The 21,902-nt window shown below is 41.0% G+C and overlaps 1 protein-coding gene across 1 annotated transcript; it reads right to left on the reverse strand.

Moving 5' to 3' along the window:
- Positions 1-267: 267 nt before the first annotated feature.
- asmt (acetylserotonin O-methyltransferase) lies at positions 268-21,580 on the reverse strand. The gene is made up of 8 exons (XM_050048819.1): positions 21,122-21,580; positions 20,201-20,375; positions 19,736-19,865; positions 18,041-18,109; positions 13,408-13,526; positions 4,155-4,295; positions 2,987-3,109; positions 268-769 (listed from the first exon to the last, which is right to left on the reverse strand). Exons 1-8 carry the CDS (start codon positions 21,221-21,223, stop codon positions 552-554), a joined length of 1,077 nt encoding a protein of 358 aa, XP_049904776.1. The 5' UTR covers positions 21,224-21,580; the 3' UTR covers positions 268-551.
- Positions 21,581-21,902: the final 322 nt, after the last annotated feature.

A 21,902-nucleotide genomic window follows, 5' to 3' on the forward strand; every position in this document is an offset into this window, starting at 1 on the left:
GCATGGACTACAAGGATTTACACTTTTTTTTTTTACCATGTGACCCCAGATGGGCTCCATACTTCTAATGACTCATGAAACACAGACTAACTGCTTCCCCTGCTGCAATAACTCTTCTCACACTGTTGCTGTAGATACCATTTGTCCCTAAGTACTTGGTTTTACCAATTAGCAGGTGCCATAGCAGAAAAAATATATTCATTTTGCTACAAATTGAGTATCTTTTTAGCAACCACAGTTTGAAATAATTAGCATTGCTTTTCATTTGTCCGTGCACTTTTCTGTCCAGTTATGTTTTTATTGCAGATTCATGGTTGTAAAACTTTCAAAACGTCAGCTCTTTTATTGTGGGAGAGCTTACCTTGATACAGAACATGGTATTTCACATACACACATAGGCCTACAGTGTGAGAAACTTTTTATTTGAAGAAACTTAAGGTGACATTTAAAAAGGAAATCCAAAACTGGGACAGTAGTAGTAAGTAGCACTTTTTTTTCCCAGTCGGTGTGAGTTTTCAGTCCTTGAACACGAGTAGCCTTATCTGTCAGTCTCATGTCTCTTTGTGTCCCAGTACAGCATCGTAGATCTTCCCAGTGAGACGGTGCTGGATGTCAGCGAAGCCGGCGGCAGCCAGCAGGACAGCGTACTGAGCAGCTGTCCTCTCTCTGCCCTCCGTCTGTACCAGCATGTTCAGGGAGTAGAGCTGCACTGTCACTGGGCCAGAGCCGTCCTCATGGAGCAAGGCCTCCACCAGCAACACAGCGCCTCCTGCAGGACGGACCACAAGGTCAGCTTTGTTTGTTTGATCCTTTTGCTTCTTTTTTTTTGTCTTTTTACTATCTTTGTTTCTTTCTCCCCCTCTCTGACTGATCAACAAGTGTCCGGGCAAAGCTTAGTAGTATGCATAGTATGTACATGGCTGTTTACTTTTATGATCAAAAAGTCAACAGGACAAACAATCATATTTTATTATTCATCAAGTTAAGGGGTCGACAACCTTTACGATCAAAAGGGCCATTTTTGGCCAAATAAGAAAAGAAAAATCTGTCTGGAGCTGCAAAACATATTTGAGCCTCATAATAAAGGTAACACAGCCAAATATAAGTTGAATTTAGCCTATCAACATTACTAATAGATCTAAATGAGCATTCATTAATATGTTTTAGCACAAGGTGGCTATTCTGCAGTGGACTATTTTTGATTATTTGGTACTTTAACTTTGTAGTGCCGCTGATGAAAGCAGACAAATTTGTCCACACACCATTAAATAATCTATTTTCCCCTGAGATTTTCCCTTTTTGGATTTACAGCCAGCCCATTCTCGGAACCCATCGGCTGTATTCGGCGTCTGACTTCCAGCAGACGGCGATACAGACCCCCAATTTTTTGGCATTCTGGTTTGATTTGGGCAGAGGAGGCGAATTTCCGTTTCCGACTTCCGTTTATATATAAGTAAATATGCTGAACCATTGCGATGAATTCAGAGTTTGCAGTGACGCCAATTATGTTCCGCCTCGTTAGTTCATCGCGTGGACCGTTTAACCTGGCAACAACTGCAGCCGGCTCAAACGTGATTGGTCAATATCACGCGGACTACAAACAGCCTACAACATTCACTGAATGTAGAGTCTGTATATAGAGACTACAGCCAGCCTAGCTAGGGAGACTCAAGACTACTGTAGCTATCACGAGGGTTGTTTTTAGAGAAAAAAAGGTGTATGACACGCATTTTAGTTGACGAAATGTTAAAACATTTTTTTAAATCAGTGTATAGGCTACACATTTTTACAGTTGAAGAATGTAAGAATCACTTCAGGCCTACAAAAATAAATGAAAATTAAAATGATGGAAAAAAAATAATGATTATTCATTTCCATATAATTTTCTGTCAAACCCACAGGGAGCCACTGGACAGGAGTTAAAGAGTTGCAAGCGGCTCTGGACCTACACGTTGCCTAGCCCTGATCTGTCATTGTGAAAAAGTACTAATTATGTTAACATTTATGACCATACAGTTTGGCAGTAAAGCTTCTCATAGACCTTTTTCATTGCAGAATCCTAACATATCAAACACAGGTCTAACTCATACCATGAGACATCATACCTAGACCCCATTTTCCCATGTTTTTGTGTCTAAGCAACTAATGGAAAGAACAATTTTAAATATCTGTCTAGTACTGAGCTTCAAAACAATGTGACCACCTAAGGCATGTTTGCACCATCAGTGTACGTTTACTAAAAGTGCTTGTTTTGCCACTGACAGGCTCAGATTGTTGAAATAAATGTCTGACACTTATGGAAAGGATCCCTTCAGTGAAAAAACTACCTGTTGAGGAGTAAGCCCCGAAACAGCCCCGAAATTGCCATCGCCAAACCCACCAGACTCCATTTAAATAAACAGTAATTTGACAGTACTTTTATTGTGTTTGTTTTTTGTAAGTTTTATTTTGTTTCTGCCAATGGTTGGATGAAGTGACAATGACAAAATGACTGCTACTGAACACCGAACGTACCCTTTAATTGATGCATTGCATTGTAGTAATTGCTGTAACGGTGACATCATTAATGTTATTAGTAACACATGTGCTTTCCTGCTATAACAAGTCAAAATGTCTGCTGTTGGAAAGATCTACTGTCTGAGAAGCCGCTTCATACTACGACAGGTTGTATTCCCTGTCCAGTAAAACTAGGCTTCCCTACTTTGTTTATTCCTTTGTTTTTCTTTCTTCCTCTTGTGTACACACACACAGATGCACATCATTTTAAAAACACATGAGAGGGTTTTCTGCCTTCTGATATCGCCTGCTGCTTTGTGTGTGTGTGTGTGTGCGCCTGTCTTTGATCAAAGTCACAAGGACAGATTTTTCTGGGATCAGCTGCATTGTGGGATACAATCTGCCATCTCATTTCAAGCAGGGGGAAAAAAAAGTACTCATCCTTTTCACACTCAAAGACACACACACACACACACGCACACACACAGACCTGGTTTGCAGGCTTTGTAGACTCTACTGAGTAGCTCGATGCAGCGTTCGTCTGTCCAGTCGTGGAGGATTCTGGCGAGGATGTAGAGGTCAGCCTCTGGCAGGGGGTCTTTGAAAAAGTCCCCTAAACACACACAACACACACACACACACACACACACACACACACATATACACAATTCAAATGCACTGAATTTCTGAGACACTGCTAATTATTTCACGTAATTATTAATTCTGTTCACAAGCCTTCTAGTAACAAGACAATGATTCAATTAGTGTGTTACATGCTCAAATACAAAGGGACGACGTCCATTGTAATGACATTATGTCAAAAGCATATGACCTAGCAATATATTTTAAATGATATATAACACTGTTTTCAATTAATATGAAATAAAGCAGAGAGGTCTGCACTCATAATACAGTACATTTCATTTCCTGTGTTTTCCATGTTACAGCTGCCATTGTGTTCAACACCATTGCAGCTATGAGAGCAGCAGGAGAGGCAGGAATTGATTTTGGCTCTGTGTTTTCAAGATCGCAGGTTGCTGTGAACTTTTTATTTCCATGTTGGCTGCTTTGTCGGAGAGACGAGGTATAAATTGACACAATATTTTCAGTCCAATAGCATCTGTTCAGCAGGAGCATGCAGACACGCCGGTGACAGCATCGACATTGTCTTTGTCTGCTGTTATTTTCAGATCAGAGTTGATTGTATATTAACTGAATAGTGTACTGAATGGTGAGTAACACTACACTGAAATTTCTCAACATCTCACCATCTTTGTTAGTACATTATAAATGGAAGAAAATGTCTTCAAAAGATGTTTTACGGGAAACAAATATCATTATAAAATGTCATCCAGGCACAGCGTTAACCACGACTGGCTCAAAATCAGCCTGAAAATGAAAAGAAAATCTGAAACGACTGCATGAGAGTCTATGGAGCACTAGAGTGCATCAGAGTTGGTCAATGCTACACTGATTGGCCAGTCTGCGTTGGATAGTGAGACTTAGGGAAGGGTCAATTCCATTTTGACAGTTTCATTTTTACCAATCTTATTCAAAACTTTATCTTGTCTCTGTTCATGTACATGATCAAGTGTGTGTAAAGCACTTTGACTGGTTGAATATGATTATAAATGTCAAGGGATTTTTTTTTTAGTTACCTTCATGGAAGCTTATCCTCTGGTCAGCATCAGTGACGAAGTGTTCCCTCGACGTATGCACCACCTTGGGGAGGTCAAAGATCGTCACAGTGCATTCTGGGTAGGCTGACGTGCACTGCTTGGCTAATGCTCCACTGCAGCCTGGAGAGAGGAAGAGAGAGAGTTACATTTAGTTGAATGAATACACACAACCTTCATTAACAAGGTAGTGCACCACTCTCTCTCTCGCACCCGCACACACACACACACACACACACACACACACACACACACACACTCATGCGACTGGAACAAATGCTTTCAGGTATGTACCGATTATTTCTTTGCTTGATTTTTATTCAGATGTATGTGACGGCTTTGGGAATATGGTTCATCTAACATTCATGCCAATAAAGAAGACTGAATTGAACTGAATACAGAGTGACTGAGAGGCAAACACTTAATACAGAAACAGCAGAGCTTGCTGTCTAGCAATCCTACCAAGGAATCTAATTTTAGGAAAAGCAAACACAAATACACACAATTTGATTTGATTCTTATGTGGATAAAACTGATTTCATGTGCATTTATATATGAACATTCCCATTTGAATGCATTTGAAAAGTGATGCCAATGTTGGTCTGTTCCAGCACTTCCATCCCAACTGAAATATCTCAACAACTATTGAAGGGATTGCCTTTAAATTAGGCACACGCATTCGTGGTCCCCAGGGAATAAATCCTGGAGACTTTACTTCTAGCATATCATGAGGCAGACATTTTTGTTTCTTGGTTTGATTGTAGCAAAACTTGGTGCAGACAGTTGTGATCCCCAGAGGATGAAATGTAGTACTTTGGATCACATGACTTTCTATCCAGCGGCATCATCAAGTCAAATTTTTTATTTTATCCAGTTCTTCATTAATACGTTTATGATCAAACACCTGCAAAACATCCCATCAGCCCCAGCTGTACTTATGTTGAGTGTAAATTAGCACATGTTAGCATGCTAAAATTTGCAAAACTAAGATGGTAAAAATTGTCCATGTTAGCATGTTGGCACTAGCATTTATTTTAGCCACACAAGCTCTTTTTACATTGCCCCTTCAAGGTAGGAATTACACACCATTGTGCCTCCTCACTGCTCTGTACAAGCACTGAATGGGGAGACAGAGTTAACTTGCTGCACCAAAACAATGTCTGTATAAAAGAGACTGCAGGACCAGTACTATGGACATGACAGGTGTGATGTTTTGACAACATATTATTTATGCAACCCACCACTGGGAGATTTAAAAAGCAGCTAGCAGTTAGCAGCTAACTCAAAGAAGAAGAACAGCAGCAAAATGTCCGCAAATTGGAAAACAATGAAGTCCAGGAGCTCTGTACCCTCCGGGCAGAGGGTGAGATCAGCCATCATTTAAGAGGGACAATAAATGACTGTTTTAGCTATGTTATGCCATTGTTAATGTTTATAAAGTGCTGCTGATGTGTATGTTAGATATCACACTGGAGACTGATGCTGTTGTGTTACATGTCATGCCTGCCATGCCTCTTTTGTTCCGTGATGCCGGCATGCTGTCGAAAATCACACACTGGGGGGGCATTATGCTGTGGTTGTTTGGTTTTTTGTAAAAACGCAAAGGCAGCGTAAAGAGGGGACTTTGTAGAGGCCTTATAGTGCAATATCTGTGTTAAAAGCTTACACTATCATGGCCAAAGTCTCATAGTTTTGTTCTGCTTACTGTTCTCATAGAGAGAACTGTCACTCATTGTAGGGCAGAGGTCAGGCCTGATGATTTGAGTGGAAAATAAGGTATTGAAATTAGCATACAAACACATGCACACACACAAATACAAAAGGGGTAAATAAAGGAAAGACTTAATGTGAAAATAGGAATTTTCACACTGATGCTTCGGCAGCATTATAGAGCGCTGCAGGACTGAGTCCTAAAACCCAGAAATGAGTTAGCATTTTTGCACTTCCTGTTCCCTCATCTCAAAGTCAGTGGGTTTTTTGAATGGGTTTTTGGTTAGATGCCTGAAATGAGGTCTGTGGTAACACAAGTGTAAGAGACTTTAATGCTTTGCTCTATGTCATAAAATACACAAGTTAATACCCCACTCGTGAATTTTTAAGCTTTTACATGTCTTAAAAAAGACGGTTGCTAACAAGGCTAAATTAGACTACAAAGCATCATCACGCCTAACATGGCTGTGCAGCCTGGATGTGGTGGTGTCAATGTAGGCATGTGACGGTGGTGTATTTCATTTCTAGCATTTACACTTCAAAAATGTTAAAAGTGGTGTAAATGTGTGAAGATGATCTTGCTGAACAGAACATGTAGGCCTAAGTGTAATAAACTTTAGTTTGCCACAGAGTTTATTTTCTGCAAAATTCAATGGAATAATCCCCCTGGCTTTTTGTGGAGGGAATCAGGGCGATGCTAACTTGGCCTACAAAAATACGTCATCCCTGCACTACTCTATTATCAGCATTTGGGCTTCACTAAGCAAACTGAATTTAAAACAGAGAGGGTGAGAGAGGAAGTGTGTGAGACAGATTGAGATAGATGAAGAATGTATGAATGGGGCAGAGTGATGGAAAGGCAGTGAGGTGGAATACAGGATCAAAGGATCTCACTTTGACAAACCTACAAAGCCAAACAGACCTCAGTGTGTGTGTGTGTGTGTGTGTGTGTGTGTGTGTGTGTGTGTGTGTGTGTGTGTGCAGGGCAAACAGTCAAGCCCGGTGGTGCCTTCCTTCCAATATAACCTGCTGCTACTGTATCAGTCTGTATTTTTACAAGAGTTACTCTCTTTCTCACAAACACAAACACATACACACAGACAGACAGATACTCTTTGGCTCTCACATCAAACAGGGGTTAGCAGAGGAGAAGAATCAAAGAGCAGTGAAGAGGAGGAAAGCAAACACAACACGCTGTACAAGACCCCAAGCTAACCTGGCTGCCTCAGTTTGTTAATGGAGTCCTTTGATGGGCATTTGGGATTTTTACAGTCTGTTATATTTGCAGTATATTGTTGTGTTTGTGTTAAGTCTTGTGTCTTTTTTTCGTTTACTTTATCTGTATGTTATCCAATATACAGTTATTTCCACATATGTGTGACCATTTCATCGAGTACTGGTTATGTGGGCTCTCCATCTGTAATATGTCAGGAATGAGATACTGGTGCCTGCATCTCTAGTTAACTTATTCCACTGTGTGGAGGAACCACTGAGGGGAAACTCCACTGACTTAAACATTAAGATCAGTTGACTTACAATGGAGAATATTCCTCCGCCTGTGAAAAACACTGATATATTTCTGTGGCTCTGGAGGAGATTTGTCAAGTTTCACAAGATGTAATCAGGGTTATCTGGACTTGGGCTTGAGACTTCAAAATTTTTAGCAGGAACCCTGTGTCTCCTCTGTCATTTTAGTTATCTGCCCCCACATGCATTTTCTTTACATCCGTCTCCATACATCTTTTGGCCCATCTGCCTGACTCTTCACTTCCCTGTCCATATGTCTTTTTTTTTTTTTCTTTATCTGTCTTTCTGTTTATCCATCTGTCTATCTGTCCGTCTGTCGGTCTGACCATCGGTCTGTCTATTACCGTCCCTGTCTGTCAAAGTATGTGTAAGCCACTTTTGAGGATGGGAAGATGGGAAGGAGAGGGAGGTATGGGAACAGGTGGAGGGCAACCTGCTGAAGTTCAAACCGAGCATCAGAATAGGGAAGAAAGGTGATTTAAGTGACTTTGAACGTGGCATGGTTGTTGGTGCCAGATGGGCTGGTCTGAGTATTTCAGAAACTGCTGATCTACTGGGATTTTCACACACAACCATCTCTAGGGTTTACAGAGGATGGTCCGACAAACAGAAAAATCCAGTGAGAAGCAGTTTTTTGGGCCGAAATGCCTTGTTGATGCCAGAGGTCAGAGGAGAATGGCCAGACTGGTTCAAGATGATGGAAAGGCAACAGTAACTCAAATAACTACTTGTTACAACCAAGGTTGTTCACACAGGCTCACCAAAACTGGACAATAGAAGATTGGAAAAACGTTGCCTGGTCTGATGAGTCTCTACATCTGCTGCAACATTCAGATGGTAGGGTCAGAATTTGGTGTAAACATGAAAGCATGGATCCATCCAGCCTTGTATCAACGTTTCAGGCTTCTGGTGGGGGTGTAATGGTGTGGGGGATATTTTCTTGGCACACTTTGGGCCCCTTAGTACCAACTGAGCATGGTTTAAACACCACAGCCGACCTGAGTATTGTTGCTGACCGTGNATCCAATTGAGCACCTTTGGGATGTGCAGCCAACAAATCTGCAGCAACTGTGTGATGCTATCATGTTAATATGGACCAAAATCTCTGAGGAATGTCCCCAGCAGCTTGTTGAATCTATGCCACCAAGAATTAAGGCAGTTTTGAAGGCAAAAGGGGGTCCAACCTGGTACTAGCAAAGTGTACCTAATAAAGTGGCTAGTGAGTGTATGTTAGATGGATAGACAGACAAGACAGACAGATAGATAGTTATTACTGGCTGCTATAGTTCAAGATACTCCGAAGATTACGATTTTACATACACATACAAATAATCATTGCTATATTGCTAGCGATTGCTAATCATTGCAACAGAATGGTCTGACCCCTTGAACTTCACATATTAAGGTGTTAATATTTTAATAAAGACACTCTTCTATCTGTTCTTTCTAGCTATTTATACACTTATATTCTATACTATCAGTGTTTCCAATACTTGAGTGCATTTCCAGTGCTTGTTTACTCTAACTGTGATTAAAGTTTGAGTAAATACGTTTGCAATATTCTCTCATTGTGGTATCATGAGTTTTTCTAATATAAGACATGTGAATGCTTCTCTCTACTACTACTACTACTACTCTACTGTGATTGTTACACGCAGCAACATGAAGCAGACAGTTGTTTAAATCGAGAAATGTTTTACTTCCAAACCATGAATATATTTCCTTAAAGTTGCAGTAACCTTTACGTTGATTATTTATTTTTAGACAAAACATAGCATTGAAATTCATGTTAAATGTCACATTAAAATAAAGCTAGTTCCCACGATCGGCCAGCACAGAACAAACCACTTTCATCACAGAAATGATGAAGACTTTGAATGTGGGCTGTGATTTAGATCAAAGTCAGCAAGTTGGCAGAAAGTAGGACGGACAGACAGAGAGAGACAGAGAGAGACAGGCAGGGCACCTGAGCAGCAGGTGTGTGCAGACACAACAGATGCTGTGTGAGAGACAAAGTCTTAATGGGACACTGCAGTCACTCCTGCTGTCCACATGCACACTCCTTCTGGTGATGCACCCTAATGCATAAACATGAACACACGAACCTCATGCTGAGAAAGTCACAGGGGAAAGCGAAGAAAAAGACAGGAGGAAGAGCGCCCTGGATGTGTATGTCTGTGTCTTCGAGTGTGTGTGTGTGTGTGTGTATGAGATGGTACTTTTAGAAGCTTCACAGCTCCCCTGTGTGGTCAGCTGAGGTGTCACACACAGAAGGTGGCTACCCACGGGTGTCAGAGTGTTTTGGTACAATGAGCCGCTTGCCTTTTTTTCGCCTGACTGAGCCCAAATGTTGCTGTGAAGGGAAAATAGCTCTTTACATGCAACTGCAATTATTTCTTGGATTTCCTTTTCTTGATAAATATTGAGGCACTCCTACACATTTAAATGTTAAACTAATGGACATTCAGACATTAGAGTGTCTGGACAATGCTTGTATCTCAACCTCTAACCTGATTTAACACAGTGGGGACTCTGGGTGCTTTTATGGGTAATGTGCTGGGTCATTTAAGTGTGATTAACACTGAGTATGGTCTTGTATGTGAACAGAGGCACGGACTAAACATTTATTCTTATAAATGTCATTATTCCTATCTCATTACTGCTACATTATTATCCATCTTCTACTATTTCTGACTGATGGAGGAGTGCATGAGTGGAGACAATGTTCAGCTCTCAGTTCAGAGACAAAATGAAAAAGAACTGGCAACACCCCCCCCCATTATTCATACCATGACGTTTCCAGCAAGAGATGAAAACTCATGTGACAACGCAAGATTCATTTTTACTTTTTTCCATTTTTCTTTTTGATCCTGTCTTGTTATTCTGCTTTTCTTTGAACTCACATTGTGGAGTTCGTGTCGTGTTTGTTCAGTCTCTCTGGTTTCTCTCTCTCTCTCTTTTTTTTTTATCCTCGTGCCCTTTGCTCTCTGTGTAAACCATTTTGTAAGACATCTTCTGTTCAAAGGCACTTTATAAATAAATCCAATTGGAAGGAGAGGAACAGACAGAGGGGATCAGTCAATGAAGCTGTCTTTTTTTTTTACCGTGATGTATTCAAAGAAGACTGACTGGGCTGCAACATCCTACTCCACATTCATACATTTGACATTCACAGCTGTTCAGTTCAACCAGGATTCTTCTGCTGAACATTGGAGGGAAGCTGCATTTGTGTGCCGCAGATTGGAGTCACATGTTTTTTCTTCTTATTTATTGGCATGTGCATATTTCTCGTATGCTTGAGAAAAATCTGGTGATAGGACAATAACGTCAGGATCAGGCTATGCAAATTCCCATTAACCAATTATTAAAACACACAAGGGCCATGGCCACATTAATGAAGATTTATAGACAAAAGACTTTCTTCTGGTTGTCAAACTATAAAATCATGTATTACAGACATTACGTGGTAGAAAGAAGGGTGAAATAAAAACACTGTTGTGAAAGACATGGCTGGATACTTCACTTGGTCTTGGCAGGTTAACATGCTCTGTTGCCTCCAACTCTCCATGAACACTTCTCAGAGTAGAGGAGCACAACAGCTCAGGTGTTTTTATTGAAAACCTTCTGCCTCAGCTTTCAAATGAATATAAAATATTAAATGGTCATACATGTTACATGTTAACTATGGCCAATGATAATTCCTAGGCCATCACAATTGGTAATCAAATTATTATCTGCAAAAAGAAGAAAAGTCAGTGGCAAAGCCTGAGAGTTGATGAATTTCAGATTTTGCAGCACTGACCTTTTTAATTTTATCCATTCAGAGTGCGTTTTTGTGAAAGGAAGCCCCAAATAAACAAAAGAGATGCATTATTACACTGGAGACATGATCTGGGGTTAAAACAACACAGAAGTCTGACCAGTCAACAAATGATTTTCCTGTAAATGATTTTCTCTTTAGGCTAGTCAGGCCCCTGAAATAACATTTATATGATCGCATGATGTGACAAAAAGCTCCACAAAACCCAGACATCTTAATTATTAAGGTGCATTGACAGCTCTACATACAGTAGCAGGTGATCTCACATTGAGTGGGTGGTGGGTTAAAAGTCAGACTCACTTAATGAGCATTGAGACTCACAACAAGGGACAGTTCACCCCCAAATCAATAATACATGTTTTTCCTCTTACCTGTAGTGCTGTTCATCAGTCTAGATTATTCTGGTGTGAGTTGGCGAGTGTTGGAGATTAACAGCTGTAGAGATGTCTGCCTTCCAAATATAATGGAACTAGATGGCACTCGGCTTGAGGTGCTTCTAAAAAAGATACATTTTAAAAACTCAACAGCAATGTCTCTTTCCAGAAATCATGTGCGGGTTACTCAAGATAATCCACAGACCTTGTTGTGAGCAGTTTCATGTAGGAACTATTTTCTTACTACCAAACAACCGGCAACTGTATCACCACGCAGAGGGAAGCATGCATCTACTGCTAGCTCATCTAGCGCCGCTAAGCTAGTTATCCTTACAGCTCAGCCGAGGAGGATGCATTAATGTTTACTTCTCACAGTGTCACAAGCACAAGCCTCTCATCCATGAGTAGATGCACACTTCCTTCTGTGCAGTAGTAGGTGGGTGTAGTTTGGTAGAAAGAAAATAGTCCCTACATGAAACTGCTCACAACAAGGTCTGTGGATTATCTTCAGTAAGCAGGTCATGATTTCTGAAAAGAGATGTTTCTATTAGCCCCTGATGACACAGAAAGCATTTTGCTGATTGAAATATATGAGGCGCACCACACTGCCTTTTTTTTATTGAATGTCACTGATGAAAAAAAAAAACGCTTGCTGTGCCTTTTAATTGTTGCCAGGCAACCGCGGACTCACCTCCTGATTCTAACCCTCCTCTGTAATCAGTCTGCCGTTTATCTATTTATTTTAGTTAGTTGACAGTAATTTGTGTCTAGCTCCTAAAATGGACAGGCAGAGGGTACTTGCTGTAGCTCTGGTTGAGGGTGAGAGGCTGTAAGTAAATAGTTTGTTGGGCGCAGGGAAACAGAGATCTGTGTGGGCACATGAGACCCTAAAAAAGAGGGTGGATCACAGGGAGTACCACCAGTTGGTCCAGGAGCTTCACCTCGATGATGGCCGTTTCCAGGCATATTTTAAGGATGACTAGGGGGCAGTTTGACAACCTGCTGTCTATCGTCAGGCTGTATAGCTCTGGGTATCCAGCAACGGCTACTACCAGTTTCTCCTCCATTGTTTACCAACTGTAAACTTGTTGTCATGACTACCACAGAAGGCCCACCTCTCAAATCATCCAATTGGACAATGGGTAAAAAGATGATGAAAAAAGAGATGACGTGGGGCGTTTTCTGCTCTGAGTTGAGGTTTTTTTTTTGGGCTCTTTGTGCACCACAAGCTGGGTGCCATCTAGTTCCGTTATATGGGAGAGAAGGCTGACATCTCTACTGCAGAGAACTGTCCCTTTAATTCACATAACAGCAGTTGATACTGATGGACTGATGTTTACCATTTGTTTAAAGAAAAACTAGTATTAACCTCATGTGTTTGTACACTGTATTTATTATTGAGCTCTGAAGGAAAATTTTTACTTCTTTTCTAAACAGATGCACAGCCATGTTAGCACTTTCCAACAGTGGAACAATACATCTCTGACAAGGAAACTCAAGCTGGAGGTGACTTTGAGGTTTGTATGTGTTCAGAAGGTTGACTGATTTACTAAGAGCCATTAACTCAGAGAGGCTGGGGGGGTAGGGGTATAATAAAGGTCACAGTTGACTGCGTGTGTCGTGCATTTTTGTGCGCACACACTGTACAGTATTAATATGTGTGTGGCTGAGCCAGCTGTCTCTTAGTTAACACATGAAGGCAACAATTTTGAATGTTAATGACTATGAACCCACAACCTTATGGAAATTTGACATGGTGACTGGATAAATGCACACACACACATACGCACAAGCACAGACTCACCTCCAAGGTCGCAGATGATCTTGAAAGGCGAAAGGTCGAAGGCCGTGACCACGTCTTTACCACAGATGTTCCAAATGGAGTTCATTAACTGCATAAACTTTACCATCTCCTCGTCAGACCTATACACACACACACACACACACACACACACACACACACACACACACACACACACACACACACACACACCATTCAGTTAGTCATCTCGGTACAGCCTCTCCTCCATTTATTGAGGCAGAACTTTCTATATCATTTTCTGTAAGCTGTCAACTAAGGTTCTACTCGCTCTGTGTCCACAATAAACAGTCAAACACACACACACATACACACACTCACACAGTGCCTCTCCTCATCTACAAAGTTCCTCCCTGTGGCGACACAGTGTGTGTGTTAGAGAGACAGGGTGCAACAGAATAGAAGAGCCTGTGGTGACTGCTGCTGCTCTGAGGAATCTCCACCTCATCAACCAGCACTCTGCCTTGCTATGGGGCTTCACACACACACACACACACACACACACACACACACACACACACACTTAGTATCCTCTGTTCTGTAACACTAGATTTCTACTTGTCCAAACTTCACTGCAGCAAAGTGATCAGCCATCTGATCCAACTTCGGATGACACGGTGACCTCCAGAGGAACTTTGAAAGTGACTCATTGTTGCGGCCTCAGACTCTGATTACATCGGATGTGAAAAGATGAAATGACTGTGAGGCCAAACAGCAGACTGTCAGCTTTAATTTGAGAACATTTCTGGACGTAAGTTATCGAATGCCCCCCAACGATAACATCTGCAGCCCTTTTTGTCCCTGATTGAGTTCATTTGCATGCACAGGCTCTCATCCTGCCTCCTGTTGTATTGAGGGAAAGTCGCTCGGCCTGGTTTATCTCTGTCCTTACATACATCATTATAACGTGGTTTGTGATTCGTCTGCTCTCTGCACAGACATGCTGTGTGTTCCTCAACATCCCCGCAGGTCTCTGTCATATCTGTACCGACTGAGTTCTGGCTCATGGCTGCCTGATCACTGCTGTGTGTTTTACAGCTGTCTCTATGCTTTAGCTTCTCCATTATTATCAACAATAATAGAAGAAAAGACTGACAAGTATCATTGAAGCTATGATCCACTTTGACTTGTGTCATGCTGTCACTTCTACCAAAATGGAGGTCATTACATAATAAATTATTTGTTTGATTTCTAACTGTGTTGTTGACGGGGCACTGTTGTCCCGCCATAACAGAGAAGCTACTCACAGCTCCCGAGACACTTCACGTAACATCATAGAGAACGAAAACAAATGTATTAAATCTTGATTACAAATTGTTTTCTATTTATTTGTATTAAATAAATAAATCGACAGTCCCGTTGAAAACTGGTGCAATTAATGTGTCCTTTCCGTCCATTCATCTCAGTGTCCTTGTCTCATTCACAATTTTTTCTTTGATGCTACCACAGGAGGGTGCCAAAGCAAGATATTCTAATCTAATTATTGTGGCTTAAATTTCTACATTTTGATGTACAGCATTAGGATAATGCAGGTTTCATGACCAGCATTCAAACATGTAAACATAAAGGATCCAATCACAAGTGTCTGTACTCGTTGTATCCCAGACAATGAATAAACATATGCATTGTACTTGTTTTTGCACAGTATATTGTAAAAACATTATTTAAAGGGATAGTTAACCCCAAAATCAAAAGTATATTTTTCCTCTTACATGTAGTGCCATTTATCAATCTAGATTGTTTGGTGCGAGTTGCCGAGTGTTGGAGATATCGGCCGTACAGATGTCTGCCTTCTCTCGAATATATTGGAACGAGATGGCACTCGGCTGAAAGACATCTGAAAGCCTCAACAGCAATGTCTCGTTACAAAAATTATGACCTAGTTACTCTAGATAATCCACAAACCTTGCTGTCAGCAGTTTCATGTAGAAACTATTTTGTTTCCTACCATACTACATTCGCCAACCGAATCACTCTGCAGAAGGAAGCGTGCAACTACTGCTAGCTCACCTAACACCAGTAGCTAGCTTGAAACGAGGGCTGCCCCTTGAAAGTCGGAGACCCCTCAGTCGACTGAGATTGCTTCAAATTAAGCAGCCTTTTTTAAAATTCATTTTATTTTTTTGCTAGTCAGCATGCTGTACAGTGTACTTTTGAGGATGTTTTGGTCCCCAGATTTTGCTGCAGGTTAAACGCTCTTGATTTTTTTGCGCCGCTTTTTGGTACAGACAGCTGCAGACGTGATGCAAAGGCACATAGCAGGAGAAACATTCCACCATAAGGCTCCGAGATAACATTATTTACTTTTTTCTGCTTGGAATTGGTGAATTTACAGCTAACAGCAACTTAATACGACACAGTCTCTGGCTTTTGTTTGTTATCTAGTGTCAGCCAAAATTGTTGTTGCACATTTCCAATCCTTCATTAGTGCAGTTAGCTTATTTGCTATATTACATGAATGCCGCTTTCGTTCTGCTAAGTGCTGTTTAAACTTTAAAATTTTATATGGAGAAAAAAAAATCATTGGATATTTGTATTGAATAGTCTGTTTGACGTAACTCTGAGTCAAGCCCTATTCGAAACACTCAACAGCAATGTCTCTTTCCAGAAAACATGACCTGATTACTCAGCATTATCCACAGACCTTGGTGTGACCAGTTTCATGTAGGAAATATTTCTTTCTACCGAAATACACCTCCCAACTGTATCACTGCACAGATGGGAGTTTGCATCTACAGCTAGCTCTCCTAGTGCCACTTAGCTAGCTAACATTACTGTTCAGCCCAGGAGGATGCCATTATTGTTTACATCTTATGCTGTCACGAGCACCAGCCTCTCGTCCATGAGTAGATGCACTCTTCCTTCTGCGCAGTATTGTTGGCAGGTGTAGTTCGATGGTTTAGTCTGTGGATTATTTTGAATAAAGACATCAGGGTTTCTGGAAACAGACATTGCTGTTAAGTTTTTTAACATTTTTTTGGTGCTATGAGCATGACAGGCCGAGCACCATCCAGTTCTGTTACATTGGAAAGAAGGCAGACATCTTTACAGCTGATATCTCCAACACTCAGCAACTCACACCAAAACAATCTAGACCGATAAATAACACTTCAGGTAATATGAAAAATATGTATTTTTGATTTGGGGGTGAGTTGCCCCTTTAATATCATGTTATTAAATCAATCAATGGACTACATTTTTCACATGACATAAGCATACCATAAGCAACATCCTCCTACATTGGACAAAATAATAAGTACTCATCTGTTAAAGTTCTTCCTATGCAATGGCTTGTATATTTTTGAAATCTCAAAAGCCCTCTAAATTCACGTTCTCTTGCCAGTATTCACTCCAAATCTTTTCTTCTTTCTCGAGTAGGAGAACTCAAGCTGTAGACGGGACTTGGCTGTAAATTATTCAGGTGCAGTACACGGCTGGTTAAATGGCGATGAGTAAACAGGAGTCTGAGTCATCCAGCCAGCTTGGAATCATCCTGCTCCTGCTACAGTGCTCTAAGAACGCAGTGAAGGACTTCAGTGGTTGTTTCCCCTTGCTAATTTACCCACAGTATTCACGGGGGAAATCAGCGGGGACAAACAACTGCTACTACGCATCAAATCAATTGTGCGCAGGTGTTGGAATTTTTCTTGCAGGGTATTTTCATTTTCAATCAATTAAAGCTGAATTGCAAATTCGTCGGCACAAGGGTGTATTACATTATGTGTGCATGGTTCATATTTTGAATATTCCCATTTTGCATGCATCTTTTTTTAATGAGGCTTCTTTTGTGTGATTATCAGCTGCTATTCAAAAGGATACGAGCACAAAAATGAATGAAAAATGGCAAATAGAGAGATAATTCAGCTAATGCACAAGCCTGAACAACCAGCAACATACAAAACATAAACTGCATGATATATAAAAATACAAAGAAATGCATTCACATGCCAAAAAATGTGTCAAATTATGTTCTGCTTCCTCTGAATTGGTGTGTGTATTGTAGCTAATTCATACATCTGCACATTGGTGTTGGTACATTTCATTTTATGGTTCAGATGTAAAATAATAATTGAAATGTGCATTGTAACATCTGTTTTCCCCTCCCATCAAAGCACAGAGCTTGTGCAAATCATGCCATGATGAAGAGGACAAGAAGGAAGGATGTTTTAGCAAGTGATTCCACTGTGTTGCAGTTTTGATGGTCTCTGTTGCTGTGGGAGTGGCAGCGTTTCTACAGTACAGTGCCTCAGGCAGGCCGATCAAAACCTATTAGCGAACAAAGTGTGAAACTTTGAGCGTGTGACCCCTGAAAAGTGCTGACCAGCAGATCGGTGAAGCGTTAAAACTCTGGGCACCAGATACCACAAACACACGAGACCTCAAGGACAATGGCAGATATATTCTCTCTCACTCTCTCTGCTCCAAGCTTCCTCACATCACTGCCCATACCCTCTCTCCCTCACACATCCCCCGCCTCCTAATAAATCCCACGAGTCGTTCCTTTAAGGGGGAAGAGAGTGACAGACAGGCTTAAGATGAGAGACAGGGGTGGAATGTTAATGAGCAAGGACGTGTGTTTCATCTGTTGGTGTGTGTGTGTGTGTGTGTAGCTTCTCACCTGTAGAGAGCTTGAAACAGGTCGTTCGAGCTGACTCCAAAAGCCTTTTCATACTGGTTTCTTCCCTCTCTACAAGGCAAAGGCAGATATATTCATATTTGACGACCACATGCTTTCAGTTTTGGGTATGTGACTTTTTAGAGGATGATTTTTCACACACACATTTGCTATGTAAGTGTGCAAAATGTGGGATCTCACGATTGTGTTCTGTCTATTTCAGGTAAATTCATGTGTTTCTGTTGCACACGCCCACGCTATAGAATTAGTCATATAAATCAAGGTGCCTTTTTCCTTTTGATAATCATCATTGCTTCTATCTGTTGTCAGTGTTTCTCACAGATAGACTTGACTCGTTAGCCACAGTGAATCCAGTCACGCTGCCTGAGAGCTGCTGGCTCTCCTCCCTCAGACATAACAATGAGACTAAAATCCATCTTGAGACACTGTTCAAACATGAAGGGGGACTGGAATCCAAATCCTCAGGCTACAGATCAAACCTGCAGCTCTTACAGCCCCTAACAGCCCACCTGTGTGTCGTTTTACTTTGCTCACTCGTCTTATTGAATAACGTTTTACTTGTGCATCATTTACCATAGCATTGTCTTCAACATTTGGTACTCAGAACTTGTTGCATCCATTATATTTTGGTACATGTTCTTAAACAAAACAAACTTAAACTAATCTTAAATTCTTGCAGGTCATGTTAAAGGTATAGTACCTTAATATCTCAGCACAAACCATATGGCCAATCACAACCAACACGAGGGAGCAACGGCAATTTACTCCACAGTGGGAATAAAATCTAAAAATTTAAATCAATTAAATCACATCAGTGTAATTAGCTGAAGTTTTACAAAAGAAAATAGCAATATGGAGAAAAACAGCTTCCTTTTTAAGAATACTCCAGCTATTAACTGGTAAATATCTATTAATAACCAAGATTTGGGTGATAGACACAAATTGTTCAGATATCTTAATGTCTGATGTAGAGCTGCAATCCATTAATCAACTGATTAGTCAGTTGACCCTTTAATGAATTAATTATTGCAACCTCAGTCAAGATTTTTTTGTAAGTGTTTTTATTCCTCTTTAGGCATGAAAAAATATTTAAAAAATTATTAAATTATTAATCAAATTATTAATTATTACTATGTGTACTATATTGTGTACCTGTCACCTTGTCAAAATATTGTTTCTGTTACAAAAACTGTACATTACATTACACACAAAAAAGTCACTGCAGATAAGGTATTTTCAACAACAATAAAGTTGCAGTAATACTATTAATTGTAGTTGAAATATAGCCAGCGATGCATGATGCCCAGTATAGTGGACTTTCTTCACAACATATAATCAATATTGTAAAATTTAACAACTGTATTATTCCTTGGATGTTACTTGATTTTTCCAGATTTTATTTACCTGCCAAGGTCTCCTATTATAGAGGGTTTGGCAAGATATTCTTGAGGGGCACAACATTTCTTGCATTCTGTCGGCCATCTTGGTTTTGAGAGATTCCTGTTGCACTGACAACACCTGGCCAGTGGGTGGCAGTGTATGGCAGGATGCACTAGGGTCCACTGTAGTGACCTAAACGCATAGCATGACTTGGGGGGGGGGGGTAGTTGCAGCTTTACTCTGACATCATCTCTATGGATACTGGGAAAAGGCAAAGACAGAGATGTGTATACTGACCTGACAGCATCGGTCAGGTAGTGCCAGCAGAGGTAAATGGTTCTGGAGCTGTACTGGATGGACTGGTAGAGGGATACAGGACTGGAGCGGGTCAGGTAGACACTGGCCTGCTCTGTGTTACTGTACAGCACTGAAACAGGTGGTGGGAGAGGTGGAGGAGGAGTGACAGAGGAAGAGGTGACTGGGAATGAATCACTGCAGGTGTTGAGACTGAGTCTGACCTTTTATGTCTATGTGGGAGACAGAGACAGACGGGGAGGTGCGCATGTAGGTGGTGCAGAAATGAATGTCTGGTGATATGACAAAATGGGCAAAAATTAAAACAAAATTTTGGTAATTAAAGAACACTACTAATAACTGCTTTTCAATCCTACATTTACATTGTGACACTGTTGTAAACAAGTACTACTACTCAAGTTAGACTATTAATGAGTTATAAAATCATTTGTATGTGTGTGTGCAGACCTCTTCCGTTGTCCTGGTGTGTGTTGAGGAGCTGCAGGCCGGCGCAGGCAGCCAGCAGCCTCTGTGTGCCATCCAGGCTGGCTCCGACTGCCTGACTGATCTCCTCCGCTGACAGGGGGCGTTCTGCAGCCAGCAACACATCAAACACACCCAGCTCACAGGAGGAGAAAACCGTCTGGGTCAGAGACACAGAGAGAGGAAACTGAGCACAGAAAAATACAGCAGAGTGAAACAGAGTAGAGTTCATTCATGTACCAGAGCAGACTAGAATGCAGAGCTCTGTATGCAGCACCAGTTAATCTCCTCGAGTTAAATGATCTGATCAATGAAGTTACGGTCACATAAGTCACTATGTATTTACATTAGGACGGCACTATTATTATGCTTCAAAGTTACTTCAACAGTGTGTGTGTCAACATGTGTGCTTTGTAGCTCATTTGCTGTGGCGCTTCATGCTTCGTTATGCTCTGTCCTGTGGGTTACCATCATTCACAATAAGGGTTTATTGTAAAGAGCCATTAAACTGTCATGTTAGCCTGACCTATAGAGCACAACTAAGGTATTTTGTTGATGTAGTGGTGGACATCGCTAATATTTCGCACTTCCTGCATCGCTTACATCAGTGGTTCCCAGTCTTTTTCTTCCAACCAGCCTCCAACCACCACCTCACACACACACACATTACACACTCCCATCCCTCACAATACATATTTTAAAAAAATTCTATACTTAATTACTGATTTTTTAATAAATGAATAAGCTTTTAATATAACCCTTAAATTTGTTTTTAACACATTAAAATAAATTTTGACACGTAACACATTAAAATAAATTTTGACACGTAACACATTAAAATTATTACACCCCTGAAAAAAAAGAGGGCTTCGCGGTTAGTGTGTATGCACTACGAGTGTATGTTACCTTGGAGATGAGGAATCCTTCCATATACTCCAGTATCTTTCTGGGGTACATGTCAGCAGCAGGTGTCCCCTCAGATGAAGCCACCTCCTGATGTTCAGCCATGGCCACAGTTCAGACAGGACTCCCCAATAAAATGTTGCTGTCCTCCAAGCTCTTCTGTCTGCAAGGTGAACTTCCCTGCTGGTCTATTCTACTCCCGAGACACTCCAACAGGTGTGTGTATGAATGGCCGACTACAGCTTCAGAATGTGCCCACCCAGCCGCAGCAGTGAGAGTAGCAGTGGGCTAAGCTGATTACAGCCAGATAACCCAGATTAGAGCAGGGGCTCAGTCTGCATTGGACAAAGAAACAACTCTCTGGCAATACACTGCTGCCTTGTTCATTATCACTCACACTTGGATGGAGACTTTCACACAGTGGATTCTCATACCAGACTGTTTTCATGACCCCAAAATGTGATCGACACTTCTGAAATACCAAAACTCTGAGGGGCAACTGTGTTTTCATGAAAGATGAGCTCCCCTTCTCTTCTCCATATGGCCTAATTGCACTTACGCTGAGAGACTAATGGTAACATCAGACCTAATGACACAGGCGGTCACGTCATATGCCTTGATGTGATTACACAGACACTAATCAGTTTGACTATTAATTATTCAGCCGCACAGTTAATAAAACCAGTGGTGTACGGACAGCACACAGCTGGAGTTGAGTAAGTTGTAACCTTGATCCTCCACACAAGGATTTAAAGAAGTAATACAAGCATCACATTTCCAAAAA

Source organism: Epinephelus moara, chromosome 7 (genome assembly GCF_006386435.1).
Source record: "Epinephelus moara isolate mb chromosome 7, YSFRI_EMoa_1.0, whole genome shotgun sequence".
NCBI lineage: Eukaryota > Metazoa > Chordata > Actinopteri > Perciformes > Serranidae > Epinephelus > Epinephelus moara.